The 20,275-nt window shown below is 37.4% G+C and overlaps 1 protein-coding gene across 1 annotated transcript in view; it reads left to right on the forward strand.

The window, feature by feature from the left end:
* Positions 1 to 20,275, forward strand: part of lmbrd1 (LMBR1 domain containing 1) — a 60,569-nt gene that overhangs the window by 8,390 nt on the left and 31,904 nt on the right. Inside the window, exons 4-7 of the mRNA XM_079248490.1 lie at positions 8,017 to 8,114; positions 9,533 to 9,600; positions 11,186 to 11,274; positions 19,078 to 19,151. Of these exons, the coding sequence (XP_079104616.1) occupies positions 8,017 to 8,114; positions 9,533 to 9,600; positions 11,186 to 11,274; positions 19,078 to 19,151 (329 nt within the window). The remainder of the gene's footprint in view (positions 1 to 8,016; positions 8,115 to 9,532; positions 9,601 to 11,185; positions 11,275 to 19,077; positions 19,152 to 20,275) is intronic.

Raw genomic sequence — 20,275 nt, forward strand, 5'->3', positions numbered from 1 at the left:
TGAATCAGCCCATGCACTTTTTTTTTTTTTTTAACTGCTTGCTGTTGTGTCACATGGTGTGTAAAGTGAGAGTCAACTGCAATGTCAATGTCGTCTTCTCAAAAAGGTTGAGAAGTTTTACCAGTGATGGGACACTACTGGAAAACGATTACTCCAGAAATGTACATAATACATGCATTTTTACCATCAAGCATATTTTGAGGTTGAAAAGTTACATAGTACAACTTAAAAAAATGGTGTGTTTGTGTGATCTGTACAAAAACACTTGAATGAAGACATTTCTTACCCTGCAAACTATTGTTCAGTAATTCCAACAATGAATTTTTTTTTTTTTAATTTTTTTTTTAAATGACCTAATGTTATAGAGGTTTATAAGATGCTTAGAAATACATTTGGGCTCAGACATTGTGCTTTATTGCAAGCTTTCATTCCTGAGTAATGTCTTTCCACTCTTGCAGTGAATAATTGTTGATTTAAAATTACTCAAAATTGACCGCATTGAACATTTAAACTCGGGATCAGGTTTTGTTGTCTTACCCATCCTGATAAGCATCAGCATCTTTTTTTTTTTTTTAATTTCTAAAAAAAAAATTTTTATATCTCTTTTTTTTCTGAGGACCAACAACAACAACAAAAAAAGTTTTGGCCACTGGGCAGTCCCATTATTGCACAAGCATTAAAATCAAACTTTAATAACTTTGGTATGAAGAAAAGGGTGTCTACAGTCTCATACTTTGCTGCTTACAGATTCATAACACTGTGTTGTTTCCTACGGACCAATATTTCTTACATTTGTTCTCTTTATCTGCATTTCAGACTTTTATAAAACTTTATTTGCGGTTCAGTGTTATTCATACAAAAATGTAGAATTATCAGAAGAATTCACAATCATTTAAGTGATGGTGTAATTGCTTTTAGTGGTGGTTTAAGTATCTGCACTCATTACAAGCCTTTTTTTATTTTATCCACAGATAAGAGAGGAAACAACAATTTAAAAAAAAAAAAGGTTTTTGTTCCCAGCAGTCTGTTTATGCTAATGCTCTTCATTCTTGAAGCTAGAAGAATGCGAAGTGAGATTCCTGAAAAATATTGTTACTTGCCCAAAGTGTGTAAGCAAAGCAAAGCAAGTTTATTTGTAAAACACATTTCATGTACAAGACAGGAAGCACCAAAAACAAACTTTTAAAAGAAATGAAATGAAAAGCGACAAAAATATAGTAGATAAAAGGCATGAAACAAAAAGCATTCATTTCTTGAACATATGATGCAGAATCATCTGCTTACACATTTTTGTGCTTGTAACTTTTGGCTGCTGCTAAGGAAAGATGTTTGCTTCTAATATTGCATTGAAAAATGTGGAGCTTTTTTAAATTTAATCGATGAGCTGATGTGTTTCTTGGAGCATATTTTTGGACTTTATTTTTTGCATATTTTAAAGTTGATAATAGGCTTAGTAATGCAGAATATTAATCTTTTATCCATTTGACACATTTCTTAGTATGTTATACTTGTTATCAGCATTTTGTTTTTTGCTTCTTCTCAAGAATTTATACTATTGTCATTATTATTCCTCGCATATTTCTGAGATTGTTTTAAATTGGCTATTAAAACTGTTGTGCTATCATTTATAACATATATGCTGTGATATATGATTTTTCCCCCAAGTTTGTTTGTTGTAATTATGTTTTTTTTTTTTTTTTTTGCTTTCTTTCTCTATGGTTCCTTGTAAGTTGTGCAAATGACAAGTGTGTTGTGGCTGAGCAAAGTTATAAGTTGCAGCAGGAGACTTAATTTTAGAATATAAATATTATTGTGTCCATAGATTATTTTACCACAGTTTTTGATGTGTTTGTAAAACTTGACAAACTCCTTCCTGGGTTTTTTTAGAACACAACACTTTGTAATTTACCAGTAGGTGGAGACCAAGCTCCACGTGTTATGTATTCACTCCTTTACAAATCTAACCTTTAGATTTTAAATTTTCCTCTAGGATACAACTGCCAGCACTGTCCGCTTGTTCTTTACAAATAGCACAGGGTTGACTTAGTTTTATATTTCCTTCGGTGAAGCATGTTTTTCTCCAAGGTGGAATGATTTGTATTCTGTGATAATCACAGTTAATCAGCATTTGCATATTTATTCATTTGTTTATTCATTTGAGCAACTTTTAGCTCTTTTAGCTCTATGAACTTAGATAATTTTACTTTTCATTTGAACAAATTCTGCCTGTTCAGTAGTTTGAACAGAATATTTATAGTGTCAGATATATATATATATATATATATATATATATATATATATATATATATATATATATATATATATATATATATGTGTTTATTACTTGCAAGAAGATAGAGGTGTGTCATATCAGTTATTGTGTACCTTTATCACCCCTTCTCAGTTAGCTCTCCAAGCTGGCTTGAAAGCCTAACTTTCAAACCTGATGTTGGTCCATTTATACATTTCCTTGGATTGTTCAGTTTTTCAAAGCAGTGGTGCATAAGACCCTTAAGCAACAGAGTAAAATACTCCTGGGCCCTTTAAATAAATTATTGACTTTCTTCCTTCTTTTTCTAATGCCATTTCTAGAAGAGAAGTTAGAAGATGGGTCCTTGAATCCATCTTGTATACACTACATTAACGTTTATTTTGTCTTTTTTTTAACTTTTGCTGACTGAAATTTGTTTGAAACATTGTTGTTCTTTTAAGAGCATTTCTGAATACACTAACAAATATTTTGGCAGGTGGCTTTTGGTGATTTAAAGGGGCCTTTAGCAAAAAGAACAATGAGGCGTAATAAAAAAACAGGCCAGTTTTCTTTCATGTGCAAAAGTTGCAACACATTGCTCTTTACTCCTACCTTTGTCTGCCTCAAAGAATTCAGATATATTTAGATCATGGACCAAATTCAGAGCTAGCCTGTTCACCTCCCAATAACAGAAGCTTCTCTTGGTATGATTAATAGTGAGTTTCTGAAGCAAATGTACAATTTAGTGTCTGTAATCTGTTCAGTTAGGATGTCTCTTTAACACATTATGACCTTAGGTGCCCTCTAGATAAGCACACTACAATACCCACATGTAATCTCAGAGCTCATGTCATCAAGCTATGGTATTGCTACAGTATTTATAAATTAATATGATCTCCAATTATTTACATAAAATTCGGTTTTAAACCATTATATCAAGGTCTCTCATATATGGTAGTTGGGGAAACCCTGCAGATGCACCAATATCATTCTCTTTAAAAGACAAATGCAGGTCCTGACCCATGTAATTTTATGTTCTCCTGACATTCATTTCAAAAGAAAATAATTGGTTTTATGGAGTGACATATGTTAATCAACTGACTTGTTTTATTCAGTTTGATGTATTCTCCTTTTGATGTTCTTGCTTTTGTCTTTAGGAGAGCAAACGTTTCTTATGGTTAAGTGACCTAGTTTTAAGGCATGGCAGATATTTTGCTTTGATATATTTAAGTGGTGTTAACATAAAGTTTAATCTGATTCAAAATGAGGAAAAACACAAGGTCAGTAAATATAATAATAATAATGACAAACATAGTGTTTGTACGGAAAGTGTATTACTTTACAGCATTGTACAGTAAAGTAAGACGTTGGGTTGTGTTGGGCCTAAAACTGAATTTATGAGCTGTGGTATCCAAGCTCCTGAGTGCAGGGAAGGATCATGCCTGGTGATGTACATAGCAATGGTTGGAGTATTTACAAATGAACTGAATATGAATAGTAAGTTCAAATTCTGAAAATGGACTCATAGTATAGTATAGTATAAGAGACATAACCTCAATCTTTATGGTGTTATTGTGAGGCAGTATTTTCAATGATTTCACTCCATCTCACCTCACTGTCGACAGTAAGCACAGATGTTTGCTTGGATGCTTAAATTTCAAGGGTCTATACAAAGTCCTTCATTTTCTCTTTACAGATCCACAATACAGTCTTTCTCCAGAAGGAGTGATTAAAGCAATGATCTGGTCTAATTGCTCAGTGCCATACCTTTTCCTATCGCAAGAGCTGAATTCCTTAAATTTGTCAGAAGATACAAACTTATCTGACAAATATCTGATAATTGGGAATGGGAATAAATACACCGATCGGTTAATTTTTAAAATATTCACTACACTCAGGAAAGTAGGTCGTGTAATATGTTAGATGTGTATTTTTATGTTTTAAACTGAAAAAAGGTTTGTCTAACATTCAACGGTTCAGTCGGAAATGCTTGTTTGATGACCTTGATATATCATGACTTATTTTTATTATGCAGGGCTACTGTGATGGAGCTCATGGAAACTTGTCTTTTATTTTTAAGATAGAAGAAAAACAAATCAGCAAGGCTTTGGACTATACATATTTATGTTTTCTGTGATCTTCTTTGAATTTAATTTGATATTTAGTCATTTCACTCATGTTCTTGTGCTCATAGAGTCAGGATTACAGCTGAATACTTTCCTTCCATTTTAAACCTGACTTTGACCCTTAAATCTGCATGAATGGCTCCAGTAGCAGCTTATAGCACTAAGCACTGATAGTCCATCAGCAAACAGACATGTTTGCTCTCATATCCAACAGAAACAGAGCAAAATGGTTATCAAGCCAAAGTCCCTCAGGGGATATGTCAAATTCAAATTTAATGCTCAATAGTGTTTTATTCCAGGTTTAGCTGTCCAGTAAATGTGCTTACCCTGACATTAACAGTAAATGAGACTACAAGCTTCCAGTACCATACCAGTCAGCAAGTTTCTGTACTGACATGTTAAGTTAATCGGTTTTAGTAGTTTGTCAGTTTTTATGTGAGAAATCTGCCCTGGTCATTTAATTTTTACATGGACTCTAATGCATTCTGCTTGCCTACAAGGGACAAAGCATCCAGGTTCTAACATCCCTGTGGACAGCTCCGGATGATTAAAACATGTGTTAAACATTTCTCCCTTAATGTAAATGGTGATTAATAAATTATAGTGATGGATACAATTCAGATATAATTATTATAACACAAACAACAGATAACTGTTTGTTACCTTGCAAACCATTCCCCAGCTTGCGCCATCACTTGATGGTTTGTTGGTATGTGTTGCCACAAGTTCTTTAGAGTTTTCTCTGTTTTTGGTTTTGCTTTATGAGGAAAAATGCCACATAATTACACAAGATCCATGGAAACTGTTAAGCACAATGAGTTATTTAACCTGATGTTCACTGTCACAAAGGACAAATGTGCTAAACTTTTCATATTAGTCACACTTGCTTCCCAGTGGATGAAATACATATATAGTAATGCACAACTTGTGGTAATGTGCTATGACCTCTTGTGTTAATATTCAAGGTGTTATTATTAATCCTACCCAGTGCTTTGACCTGCAGGCATATGCCAGCAGCCCATGCTGTGCATAGATTTCATTTATTGGCTCCTGGCATCATTACAAACTCAGTTTGTCAACAGTAAATGATTGTAAATGGCTCAATTCAGGGAGTCATGTTAGTAGCTGGGTGATATTCTTTTTCTTACTGATAGGTAACAATTGTGCTACATATGTACTTCAAAGTTTAAGTTTGCCTTTTTATGTTATGAATAAATTAAAAATTATGAACTGGATTTCAAGTATCTGATTTTTCTTTCTAATTTTAGAGTCTTGCTCAGGTACTAACATTAAAATGACTTGGATCATTGAATAATAATTTTGTCTAAAGACAGATATATTTGATACACTTCATGTTCAGTTTTTAGGGAGCCAGTTTTCATCAGTAGAGTCTTTTTCTACTGCCGATAACCTTGTCCTTTTGTGGTGGTGATGATTATTATTTGCTTTGCTATGTATGCTCAAATCAATATTAGTCAAAGCAGTGGCAGAAGACTTAGATGCTTCCGATTTAATTGAATCAATTGTTCAGCACTTCCGATGATAATTTGAGCAATAATGCCACCGTTCAATATTTACTGAGAATACACATTACTCTCTTTCACAAACCTTTTCAGGACAAGACTGATGCTTTTTCTTCTTGAGATAGGTGTATTAAATGAAATGGCAGAGGCAGAATGCGAGATAAGAGTTAACCCACTTCTGAAAGGCCTCTGAGTCAGCATGGGAAGTAGTAACAGAGGCACAACCAGCCTGCCTTGTGTTAGTTTACATATATCATACGGACATTGCAGCATGAGTTTGAAGTTCTGCTACCTGCATAATGAATGCAACTTGTATGCTGCAGGATTAAACAGTCAGCACTCAATCTGCAATGCAGTGTGTCAAACTATTTTCACATGGTGTGGTCACCATATATAACACTGCTACTTATAGCGAAGTGGGGGCGTAGTATGAGTTTACGTCATGTTTCTTCTGATAATGCAACACCATAATAACTTGTGAAAGAGCATGTTAATTGGCATAGAATAAAGCTAGCCTGTTTGGCTAATTTGTGAATATGCAAGGGTGGTTTAGAGTGGGACCCATTGTTGCAGCTTCAACTGACCTGTAAAAGGGGGTGTTGTTCCGACTTGTAGAAAATCTCATTTGCATTTTGGTGGTAATATGTCACTTAATTGTGATGAGTTAACTTTAATTGTCAACAAACCACATTGTCCTTAGAGTGAAGAAAAGTAATATCGCAGTATAAACTGTCTTTTTTCCATTTCCAAGCTACTATCAATTCCATAACTTGTAGATTCTGTCAGGTTTGCTTGAGTTTGCAGGAAGCAGTGGAGACATGTTGTCTCACTCTGGTTTCTGAGTGAAACTTTGTGTTAAAAATGTACTCATGCTGCACAGATTATATTTACAGCTGGTTGAGATGCCATCACATTCTGATCCCATTATGTTCCAGTTCAAATAGTATATCCACATACAGATGGTGGTGGTTTTTTTTTTTTTTGTGGTCTTGTCAGTTATGATCAGATTGAATTTTACAACTTTGCAGGTTGGTTAACACTGCCTAAGCAGTCTGTCAATCCCATTCTGTATTGTTAAACTACTCCCACCTTTCCTTGGGAATTATTTATTCCAAATAACAGCAGTCAAAATGAACTTTTCCCCCAAATAACAGTGTTTCTTAAACACATGACCATGTGTCCTGGTGTGTCATTAACATAAATGATGAGTTATTTGGATTACTGCACTATAGTGAATTAAACACAGTCAATTGTGTCACAAAGCTTACATACCAAAAAATGCTTTTCATTTGTGTTTTTAACATAAATCTAGTTTTACTTTGTTAAAACTAGAATGTCTGGGCTCTTTAAATATCCATTGCCATGCAAGAAAGTAGACCTTTGTCATGCATGGCAGTTTAAAAAAAAGTCTTAAAACTGATTTTACACACTTTTAACTAGTTTATGGCATCATCATCACATATACATTTTGCACCGTTCAAATTAAACAATGACCAAACAAAAGACCAGCATCTTATGGCTAAATTGTACATTTTAAACATCCAAAACATGTTGAGAGTAGGCCATCAAAGTTGAATTGACTAATCTCAGTTTAGTCAACCACATATTATTTTGAATGGGGTATAATATTTATAAATGATACCACCCCAAGGAAAATGATTGCAAAGCTTCAGCTGTTAAAGATGTTTTGGTCAGAACAATCATTGGGTCTGTAGTGTTCAGTCAAGACAGAAAAATACAGAGTCTGCACATAAGTAACAAACTGTGTCTAAAAGTAACAGTTACAATCATTTTTCTGGCTATTTTATTATCTGAGAAGTGAAATTATAGCATATTCTTCTCTCACATCAGTGTTTAGACATCTATATAATATAATTATCATTTAAAGTGTTTTAACACAGGAACTTTACAGTTTTTCTGAAGCTACATGGAAGAAAACATGTTAGTGTACAAGAAAGAAAATAAACAAAACATTGTAGAATGAAATGTGCTGCAGTATTTTGCCTTTGTAGAGCATGATCGTCAGTTTACAAATGGAAGGTGTAATACATGATAATATTTTCCACAAAAAATATATTTGAATAACTCTCAGACTTCTTTTTCTGTGTTCATACAGCTCTGTACTCCATCATACTCTTCTGTGTCTTCCTATGGATCCCTTTTGTTTACTTCTACTATGAAGAAAAGGATGACAACAACATGAGCAAGTGCTCGGTAACAATGCACCTTTCCTCTACAACACATAACAATGAAGCTCTGTGTGGATGTGCTGCTGTGGAAATCACATTTTATTCTGGCAATTCAGCTAGCCAATATGCAAATACAAATAATGTCTTGAATTTGTTCCATTGGAATGTCTCAAACCATTTTAGCCAATATTAATTGATATATTTCCACATTCGACATGGCAAACTATGTTTATTCTTCCATTTTCCTTTGGAGAGTCTTGAATTTTTATTATATTTCTCAAAAAATTGAGGAAACATACCCAATGCAGTCATTAATATGCACATTTTACTGGCAGTATGAAAGACAGATTGTACATTTCCTCAGTTAATTTGCTTTAATGTGCGGTTTGGGTTTTGTGCATTTGTGCAAACTTCATGCGTTGATGAAAATGACGAATCGATATTCATCTGAACCTTGAAAATAGCTTTATTTTTTTCATGTAATGTTCTCACTTGCTTCTTTTTGCTCCTCTCACTTTTATTTATACTTAGCAGTTTGGCTGATTTGGAACACATGCATTTTGTTTACCTCACATTATGCTGTTTTGAATAGCTTTTCTTGTTGTTTCTAGAATCCACTTATGTATTGCTGAACGTTCTTTCCCCTGGAAATAACAAATACGGTGTAGACCTCTTTACCACTTGTGGTGCTGTAGAGCAGCATTTATTTTCTACCATTATACTTTTGGACCACGTGCACTTCAGTATGAAAGAAGTTGCATGATACACATTTGTCTAGATTGGAAACACATTTGCAGGTGGGTGCAGTGTATATTAACAGAGTGTGGGCTGTAAAGGAAGAAAGTTGTTGTACAAGAATTGATATAACTTTATTTTGAAACATATAAGACTACATCTTTTTGAGCCCTCACAAACAAAACATTTACAATTGATATACTTATTTTATGTAAAAAAGGATAGTTCAAAACCAATTAAACTTTCTATAAAACTTTATGGCAATGAAATTGGTCACATTATTCAACCTTTGTGCCATCACATTTATACTATAAATTCCAGGCACTTTATTGCCATTTTAGGGTTATTAAAACTTTAAATTTCTGTCTGTAGAAGTTAGTTTAGCAGGTGTTGATAATTGTACCAAACACCAACCACTGCATAGTGCCATTCTCTTTGTCATGTGTCAGTTTTGAGCTGACAAAGGCACTTTCTCTCACAGATAGTGGGGTCTTTTGTATTGTCACTTAAAAGCACCTTGAATAGAGCCAGGAGTGGCATGTTATCTCTGCACAGTCAAACTGGATCTACACTGACTCTGTCTTGTGTTCTTTCTCAATAGTCCTTATCTAAATGGAACTGTGAGCACCCCTCCCCCACACACAATGAATAATAAAATTTCACTTTTATTCGCCACGATTGACCATTTTAATTTTTTCTTTTTTGTAGCAAGTGAAAAATGCTCTGAAGTACACAGTTGGATTCGCCATTGTCTGCGTGGTGCTCCTATTAATTGGGTGAGTTGGAGACATGGATTGCTCCTTCTGCTTCAGTACTCGACAGGTAGAGGGGGTGGATACATTATTGTGTTGAGTTAATGAGAGGAGAATCCATTCAAACAGCTACAGTGCTGCTTGCCTGGCCACGATAAACCATCCCGGAGAAAAAAAAAAAGCTACATGTCTTTGTCTAAAAATAGGTTTATTCTGTGTATATGAGTCAAACTCAAATCACTCAATTCTCTTTGTACAAAGCATTGAAGGGAGTATTGAATCCTTTTTGTGACATTCTGTATTGAATCAACAAATACAGTATGTACTGATGCACACACACACAGTCATGTTCCATTTGTCTGCAGATTTTACACTTGTTTTGTTCAGTGGCACCAGGGAAACATAATAGATTTCCTTTGCTGCTGTCACAGCAACATACCTGGAGTCCAGCTTATACAATTGAATGTGCTCTCTCAACCATTAAATGGTGCCCTGGAAGAAGGTTTATCTGGTTTGGGAAAATAAGGGACACATGACTATACTTTGTTACAGCACGAAGTTTGGAAGTAAGGACGTTTTTATAGACAGAAGCAATTTAGCTGCTTTTTTACCTCATGAACTGGAACTGTTGCCACTTTGTTCTGGTAATTGTGTCTTTGGTCCCTTGATTTTCAACAATGATAGTTTTTATCCTAGACTGCTTTTCTGATGCCAGCAGACACAACGACTTTGTGTAGTTACTGTTCAGTCAGCTGATATTTGCTTGATGTTACAAGGCAAGAAAACTACCTGGCAGCCCTATCAACTTTGTTTGGGCTATAACTGTTTCATAGACATTTTTAGAAAAAGCTAAGTGACGCACATTTCTGTTTAGTTTGCTGTCTAATTTATAGAAGCACATTTATTTCTTTAGTGTATTAAAATATTAAAGTAGATATGCAGATTGGCAAAAACAAAGCATAGAATTTTCTGTTAGCTGTTTCCAGAATTATTGTGGCTGATATTGCAATAAAAAATAATAACAACAATATTAGTTTATTTGGACAGATTAAATTAATTTTGGTAAAACGCTGAAGTTTTCAGATGTAGCTGTTTGTATAAGTAGAGTGAAGAGTATTGTCTTAACACAGGGGTGGATTGAGCGTATTCTGGCTTTTGTGTTGCAGCCAGATTGGCATCAGGAACATTTTGTTGCGATATGAAGGGATAAGATAAATTAAATAACAACAAAATCTGGGATAGAGTAAGACACCACCACTACAAAAACCTAAAGAGGAAAAAAAGTAGCTTTTTCAAAAGGATAATGAAAACTCAAAATGCACATTTGCTTACATAAACAGATGTAATGTTGAAGGTTTCTTTTTTTTTGTCCCCTTAAGTTTTTACATTTCTCTGACTTAATTTTCACTCAAGATCGCTGGATAAAAAAAAAACGTGCTGTGCCTTCATCATAACTTGAGAATTTCAAGCTCAAGTTTTTGTGTAGAATCACTGTAACAACAACAACAAAAAGACTATGATTACTTTCTGAAAACTTTCAGAAAGTGATGTAGTCAGAATACCAGAGGGTAAAGAATTGCAATAAACCTCTTCGTTTCGTTACTTTTAGGGCCTTTGTTCCACTCGAAGCGCCTCCTGGGCAGAATTCCACACAATGGGAAAAAGTGCAGTATCTCTTTGAGGAGCTTGGCAGTAGTCGTAAGTACATCCTCTTTATTAATTACATAGAGATTTAGTTATTTCTAAATCAGATGTTTTTTTTTGTTTTTTTGTTTTACCCGTGTTAACATAACCATAATCAGATTATTGTTATTTTTTTTTAGTTTTTGAATCCAAATGCTTCCTATTTTGTTGGGAAAATTGGCAAAAATGTTTAAATAATTTTTTGTTACTTTTGTAGGTTGGATAAAGATTCACCAGTATAGCTACCCCAACAAGAAATCGCTCAGGGGCTAGCAAAATATGTTTTCTGAATTTAGAGCGCTTTTCACAGATATTTTTTTTTCTAAACGATACAAACATATCTAAACTAATAAATAGAAAATATGATACAAGACTAAATAACACAAAATCCACCCTAAAAGCTTGTCCAAATACAAAACCATGTTGATCAATGTTAAGTTTTAGTAAAAAAAAGTTAGTTTTAATAACAATGACAATGCCTTAGATTTATATAACCCTTTTAAAGGACCCAAAATGGTTTACATTGAATCCATTATTCATTTACTCTTCATTCATACTTTGTGATGGATAGCTACATGTGTAGAAAGCAAGTGCCCTGGGGCACACAGACTGAAACGCAGCAGCCTCTCTGACCACCACAGAAGTAGTCACATTCATAGACCAGTGATGTCCACACTGGAGACAAGGAGGGTAAAGTGTTTTGTGCAGGGACACAACAACAGATTAACTGGGGGAGCACGATTCAAGTTGGTTTTGTTTGACCTCTTGAAAAACTCTGCTCCTTGAAGGCTTTTCTTGAACATTGAAATAAATATGTATATATATATATATATATATATATATATATATATATATATATATATATATAATGTAATAATAGTAAATATAATTAATGCAGTCAGTCCTGTCAGAAAAAAATGCTTAAATGTATGGATAATTTGTGATCTGTAAATGATCTGACTTAATTATTGCATTATAAGTTAGTCTAATTTAATTTATATCCTCATGTATATCCTCTGCCTGCATGTCGTTTATTATTTCCTGATAACACCAGCTGAAACTGTATGTTAACTGGTCTACACTAATATGTTGACTCAGACAATATTTGAAGTGAGTAACCATAGTAACAAATATTCAATCAAAACAATAATAAGCATCATTAGTGCATCTGTTTATAAGTTGATGTCTGAGTTTTAAGCATAAGTGATAAAGAATATATTACCACCTGTGGTTTTAATAGCTCAACTAGAAATAGTTAAAGTCATTAGTACAGCATGGTTACAACAAAGCCTTATGTAAATAAAACAAATAGTCTTTAAATGACCCTTTATTTTCATTGTGAGAACACTACACAAATCTCTGTAAATCCCAGCTAGCATGGTTTGAGAGCATTTACAGGGCTGGAGGTTTTTTAATTGTGGTTGCCACATATTGTGGGGTATTTTTGTGGAATCTTGCAATTACAAGAATAGCGAATAATATGTATATATTTATGAATAATATAAAAAGTTTCTCTATGAACTTATAATTTTTTTCTATTTCATTTAATTTCAATAGTATGGTAACCAGTAGCCTAAAAGCATCCCCTGTTGTCAAGTTATGTCCAAAGTTTATTCCGTTTGCTTCAATGAAACATACTTTATCATTGTCAGAACCTTTTGGTTTGCTTAAAATTTAAGTCCAAGACACATGACAACCACAGTCATTGCATTCCTGGATTAAACAGGAAAAAAAAATTGGTCACTTCATTGAACACAAAAAATACCTATAAAATATCCATTAAGAAAGATGCTTTCCAGTAACAGTGGAAACTGGTTAACTGTAAAGATATTCTCCTTGGGCATCTTGACTGGTTTAATAGAACAGTGCCTGTGATTATACTCATGCTAAAGCAGGAACAATGCCAAAGGTGGATTCCTAATGTTCCTTTGGCCTTTTGCCATCTGGGGATCAGGGAGGAAGCTGAACCATCTGCCTCTCTGCATAATGGTGGACCCCTGCATGCTCTCTAACCTTCCTCCTCTGGAGCAGGGGGGGATTGCTTGGCTACTGAGGAAATGCAAAGATCTTCCCTTTTTCTAATTCCCAACCTCTTCTCTCTCCAGATGGGAGGTTAATTGTGTAAAGAAAAGCAACGTTTGATACATAACACTCATGACTGCTTTAGGACAATAAAGACCACTGCATCCTTATAGTTTTGATATTTCACTCATTAAAACACTGTGCAACAGGAGGGTCAGGATGTAACACTCAAAGTTGTGATTCATAACTATAAAGTACAGTTTTACATTTTAACCATTGTTCAAGAGGAAGCAAAAAGAGGATAGTTAGCTTGACATAGTAAACAGAGTACTTGGGCAGAATTATGGATGCATCATATGGAGGGGGGGGGCGACATTGCTTCTTCTACATTAATTTCTTATGGAACTGAGGTGATGATGCAGAAATTGCTGGCCTGCTCCAGCCAAGTGACAGACAATGCTCGTGCATGTGAAATTTTGCACCTGTTCACATAGATGTGCACATGGCGGCTGGCAGGGCAACACAAAATGTGATCAAAAAACAATCACGTTTTGTTGCAGTCACATGGCTATTGAGAAATCAATGAGGGTTTCAGTGACAGATCACGTTGATATATATATTTAATCTTTTGTCTTGAAAGAAATTCAGCAGTCTAAAGCAGGAGCCTTCTTCATTATAAAGGTTAAAATGAAGACAATTTGGATGATTGGTGACCTGTAGTACATGATGTCATTCAAAGGTTATTAGAATCTGGAGGTATCTGTGTGCCCAAGAGAAACAGCTACTGGATGCTTATAAACTTCAGGTCTTTCTTTCACTGCATGAAAAAGAATTCTCTCTGAATTCTCTCACTGAAATCCCTGCATCGGCTCAGGAACACTTCCACAAATCTGTATAATTGCTCGTCAGAAATAAAGGGTGTGGAAGCTGACATGACAGCACTGTGTGTTCTTTTTCTGTCTTTGTGTTTAGGTTGCATAAGTTGCAACAACATCTATAGTTGCTACTATAGATGTTGTTAGGACTTCAGTTCTGAGCTGTCCAAGTCCGTGTACAGTGTTTTAGAATTGAGGAATTCCCTCTCCGTCAATCTGTTATAACCTTTCAAGAGAATTGCAAGCTTCAACTATGTTTTATGATGGAATATCTTGCATTCGTTTAACATTAAGCTGCTTTCTTGTTGCTTTCTATGATTCTATCGTTTCACAGAAGTAGGGTGCCAGCGCTTAAGGAGCTTCTTAATGAACACCTTTCTGCACTAGACTCATGCATGAACACAAGCCTCAAGGGCTATATGCAGAGTGAGATAAGAGCTTCTTCATTCCATTGGTGTTTGAACTGACGCTGTAGAGATGCGAAAGCACCACTTCCCCTGTTTAATCCCCGGAAAATCTGCTCAAGAAATGAAGAAGACTGGCAGCAAACATCTATCCTTCGCTTTGTGTGGAGCTCATGAACAGAATGTTCTCAATGCCGAACACAAGGCTATTGTCTATTTCACTGAGCACACCGTTAAACAAAGGCAATAAAATCACAATGAAACACAAGGAAATGGGTATTCAAATGTTAATGTTCAGTCCAGCTGTAAGACTTCAAAGTTTTTCTTGCGTACAATAAATAGAACATATATATATATATATATATATATATATATATATATATATATATATATATATATATATATATATATATATATATATATATATGTATATATAGTTTATCTCCAATTTTCAATCTTTTTGTGCTGCTTTATGTGAATTACTTCGAAAAGAAATTGATAAATTACATAAACAAAACAGATTATACATGCTCTGAATACTGACTTAATATTCCATACTAAATCGTGCGTCAAGGAGAAAGACAATCAGAGAGCCACCTATGCCCACAGTGACAGGTGGTATGGGCATTATGAAATTGCTGCTGAGAGGGTGTGTGGATATCTCTAAAAGGACAAATGTGTAGGTTTGTTTTTACTTCGAACCCCATGACAGGTGCGATCTTGACAGGGGAGTGAGGCAATCAGTCTCCTCATCAATCCATGTCTTCTAACTTTATCTCTGGCAGCTGGTGTGACTCCTACTGTTGCCCTTGCCTGATGGGTGGTCCTCTTTCTGCCTCAGAGGTGACACGCATCAACTCAACCTGCGTACACTTGGATGACCCAGCTGTGTAAATACCTGTTGTGCTCAATGTAGAAAATTGCGATTCTGTCAGAAATGTTGAACAAATCTGTCTCAGTAAAAAGAGAACAAAAGAAAGTATTTAATCTAAGAGTTATTCAATACTAACACAGTGTGTCTTTGCTGAAAAGAAAACATAATGCCTTGAAGCTTTCAAGGAGCTAATTCTCTGAAGCAGCATGGAGATGCTTTTTTTGCAGTTGTTTACAAGCTGTGTAAGAATAAGGTGTTCAGCAAAAAAAAAAAAAAAAAAGTAAATAAACAAAACAAAACATATACTTTGTCAGTTCTTTATATGCTTGACGGACCACCAAAGATGGAATTTAGATAGAATTATTCATGGAAGTAGATGATAATGTATCTTGATTTTTGGTCTCCAGTTTGACTAATTCCAAATTTATCTTTGCTTTCTTATATTCTGCAGTCTGGTGTTAAACTATACTTGCTTAGTAAATTTCAACCTCATGTCCCAGTTTACTGCGCCCATAAGAGATACTTGAGCATCAAAGACCAATTATGTTTCCATTTTTAATTTTAAAAATCCTTTTTGTCAATATATAAGCCTAAAAATTATTATTTTTCCTGTGTGTGTGTGTGTGTGTGTGTGTGTGTGTGTGTGTGTGCATGTGCATTAAGTTGTGTTTTTGGCACTTTTTAGAGTGCTTTCTGTAGAAAGACGGGCGGGATTTCAGACAGGAAAGTTAAACTAATGTTGTGAGGGTCTGCTGGGAACGTCTGGCTGAGTCCCCTGTCAGAGCGAGCTTCAACTCCCACCTTCAGCAGAGCTTCGAACATGTCCCGGGTGAGGCGGGGGACATTGAGTCCGAATGGGCTGTGTTCCGTGCCTCTATTGCTGAGGCGGCCAGCCGGAGCTGTGGCTGCAAGGTCGTTGGTGCCTGTCGTGGCGGTAATCCCAGGACTCGTTGGTGGACACCAGCAGTGAGGGATGCCGTCAAGCTGAAGAAGGAGTCCTATCGGGCCTTCTTGGCCTGTGGGACTCTGGAGGCAACTGATGGGTACCGACGGGCTAAGCGGCATGCGGCTTCGGCCGTTGCCGAGGCAAAAACTCGGGCATGGGAGGAGTTCGGCGAGGCCATGGAGAAAGACTTCCGGACGGCTTTGAGGAGATTCTGGTCCACCATCCGGCGGCTCAGGGGGGGGAAGCAGTGCTCCATCAATACTGTGTACAGTGGAGATGGGGTGCTGCTGACCTCAACTCGGGATGTTGTGGGTCGGTGGAGGGAATACTTCGAAGACCTCCTCAATCCTACCAACATGTCTTCCCATGAGGGAGCAGAGCTGGTGGACTCAGGGGTGGACTCTCCTATCTCTGGGGCTGAAGTCGCTGAGGTGGTCAAAAAGCTCCTTGGCGGCAAGGCCCCGGGGGTGGATGAGATCCGCCCGGAGTTCCTTAAGGCTCTGGATGCTATGGGGCTGTCCTGGCTGACACGCCTCTGCAGCATCGCGTGGACTTCGGGGGCAGTACCGCTGGATTGGCAGACTGGGGTGGTGGTCCCCCTTTTTAAGAAGGGGGACCGGAAGGTGTGTTCCAATTACAGGGGAATCACACTCCTCAGCCTCCCTGGTAAGGTCTATTCAGGGGTCCTGGAGAGGAGGGTCCGCCGGATAGTCGAATCCCGGATTGAGGAGGAGCAGTGTGGTTTTCGTCCTGGTCGCGGAACAGTGGACCAGCTCTATACCCTCTCTGGGGTCCTGGAGGGGGCATGGGAGTTTGCCCAACCAGTCTACATGTGCTTTGTGGACCTGGAGAAGGCATTCGACCGTGTCCCCCGGGGGCTCCTGTGGGGGGTACTCCGGGAGTATGGGGTACCGGACCCCCTTGTACGAGCTGTCTGGTCCCTGTACGACAGGTGTCAGAGCTTGGTCCGCATTGCCGGTAGTAAGTCGGATTCGTTTCCGGTGAGGGTTAGACTCCGCCAAGGCTGCCCTTTATCACCGATTCTGTTCATAACTTATATGGACAGAATTTCTAGGCGCAGCCGAGGGGTTGAGGGGATCCGACTTGGTGGCCTCAGGATTGGGTCCCTGCTTTTTGCGGATGACGTGGTCCTGTTGGCTTCATCTGGTCGTGATCTCCAGCTCTCGCTTGAGCGATTCGCGGCCGAGTGTGAAGCGGCTGGGATGAGAATCAGCACCTCAAAATCTGAGACCATGGTCCTCAGCCGGAATTCGGGTGGATTGCCCTCTCCGGGTCGGGAGTCAGGTCCTGCCTCAAGTGGAGGAGTTTAAATATCTCGGGGTCTTGTTCACGAGTGAGGGAAGGATGGAGCGTGAGATCGACAGACGGATTGGTGCGGCGTCTGCAGTAATGCGGGCTCTGCGCCGGTCTGTCGTGGTGAAGAAGGAGCTGAGCCAGAAGGCGAAGCTCTCGATTTACCAGTCGATCTACGTTCCTACCCTCACCTATGGTCATGAGCTGTGGGTCGTGACCGAAAGAACGAGATCTCGTATACAGGCGGCTGAAATGAGTTTCCTCCGCAGGGTGGCCGGGCTCTCCCTTAGAGATAGGGTGAGGAGCTCAGTCATCTGGGAGGGGCTCAGAGTAGAGCCGCTGCTCCTTCGCATCAAGAGGAACCAGTTGAGGTGGCTCGGGCATCTGGTCAGGATGCCTCCTGGACGCCTCCCTGGTGAGGTGTTCCAGGCACGTCCCTCTGGGAGGAGAACCCGGGGAAGACCCAGGACACGCTGGAGGGATTACATCTCTCGGCTGGCCTGGGAACGCCTCGGGATCCCCCCCGCAGAGTTGGCAAATGTGGCTGGGGAGAGGGAAGTCTGGGCTTCCCTGCTTAGGCTGCTGCCCCCGCGACCCGACCCCGGATAAGCGGCAGAAGATGGATGGATGGATGGAAGTTAAACTAAGAGGTACTCAAAACGTGGTACCAGAAAAACCCATTTTCATTCCCTTAAAGCGACTTAGACAAACATTTCATGGAGTTGTGGTAATATTTAGTGTTGTTATGATGTAGCTCTATTGTGGCTGATTAAAAATGAAAGTGGTTCTTTGCAAAAACCATCGACGGACTGGCTCATGCATCAGTGTTGAACAATTGCTACAAAGTCATTTGTCAAAAATGGGTTTAAATGTCTTCAAATTGTTTTTTTGCAACTTCCTTGAGATACTTTAACGACTTCCTTTCAAAACGTTTTTGTCAATTCATTTGATGAAAATTTTCACAGCCAGCATTGTCATTTAACCCAGCTGTTTTAGTGGAAATTTTAGTTCTGCTGTAATAATTTCCTACATCACCTAAAAACACGACTCTTATGTTGCTTTTTACAAGTAAATCGCTCAGTCAAATTGAGTGTAGCTTTTATGGACCTTTGTATTTTTAAAATCATAAACGATTAAAAGAAATTTAGATGCAACAGTAGTTACTGGAGTAATGTTTGAGTGGTTCAACCATTTTAGCTGCCAGTGTGACCCCTAAAAGACAAAACAGTTGAAATACTCTCGTGAAATGCATACTGGAATAAATGATCTTGTTTATTTTCATCTTTTGCAAAGAGTTTGTTGATGTGTTTTTTTCTTTTTCTTTTTTTTCCCTTCTTCTTTCAGGACACATCTCTAATGATTTTTCTGACTTTGTACTTGCAGATGGTCTACCAGCTTTGTCTTTTTCCATCAGCTCCTTGACCTTGATTGGCATGTTGGCAGTGATCACTTACACGGTGAGTTGAACCCCAAGACAAGGGGTTTATGTTGTTTCATTTGTGATCAATGGAGCAACATATATCTGCCCGGTAATAACTGCAAATCATCCACTGTGAAGACTTCTAAATCTTGACACGTCTCTAGCTGAATAGAATCTTTACATATACAGACTTAATAATGATTTTAAGGAATAAAAGATGCTAAATGGAAAACTATTATGTGAGATTTTCAGTCATGATTCACTGGATAGTTTATGGTTGATGGTGCTTGTATTAATAACATATTCTTTAGGTTTCACTGAAAGCTGTCGCGTGCATGAGTTGGGATGTATCTGGTGATGGAGTAGCTGTTCAGTAATAGTAATGCTTTGTGATTTTAGGGCCCTGACATTCAATTGCTCAAATTGCTCAGGCTGCTGTCTTTTCACCTGAGCACCTGAGACTTTTTATGATGTATGGGTGCTCCTCACAGGCTTATCAACCACTTTTCTGCTATCTATTTATATATATATAGATCTGCTTCAGTGTCCATTAATATATGCCTATATTTTGATTCCCTCAGCATTCTGCAGATTTTTTTTTTCTTTTTTCCCAGATCAGAAAAAAATTGTGTTGTTAATGGTGTCCATTTTTCATATAGGCGTTATCTTGGTGACTAGAGCCACAATATTCCCCTGGAGGTGGTAGGGCTGGTGCCAGAGCAGAACAACACAGAGTGGTGTCTGTACTGCACCATTGTAGAGAGATACAAAAAATTTAAAAAGGAAAAGAAAGGTAAAGTCCTACTCGGGTTTCAAATCAGGGAGTGTGAGTAAAAGTGACAGCGAACCCCAAACTATCCAGTATCTGTGGAACTACTATTTGAAAAATTACACAAAAATAGAATTTGGAGCGCTTCATAAATAATACACAACCCAGATAAGTAAGTTGTAGACCCAATCTCACTTCAGGGCATATAATCCATCCCAGCTGGGATTTTATCATCTTTCTTCACTTGCCTTTTACAGTTCTCTAAAGAGTGGATAATCACTTTGTATACATGAAGGATGGACCTGTGCTTAGGTTTGCACTGACCAGTGTTTAACTTTAGAAAGTCCCTGTGGAAACCAAAACTCTGACTGTGCGTATATTTTGATGTTCTT

The sequence above is a fragment of the Telmatherina bonti genome, assembly GCF_933228915.1.
Source record: "Telmatherina bonti genome assembly, chromosome: 11".
NCBI lineage: Eukaryota > Metazoa > Chordata > Actinopteri > Atheriniformes > Telmatherinidae > Telmatherina > Telmatherina bonti.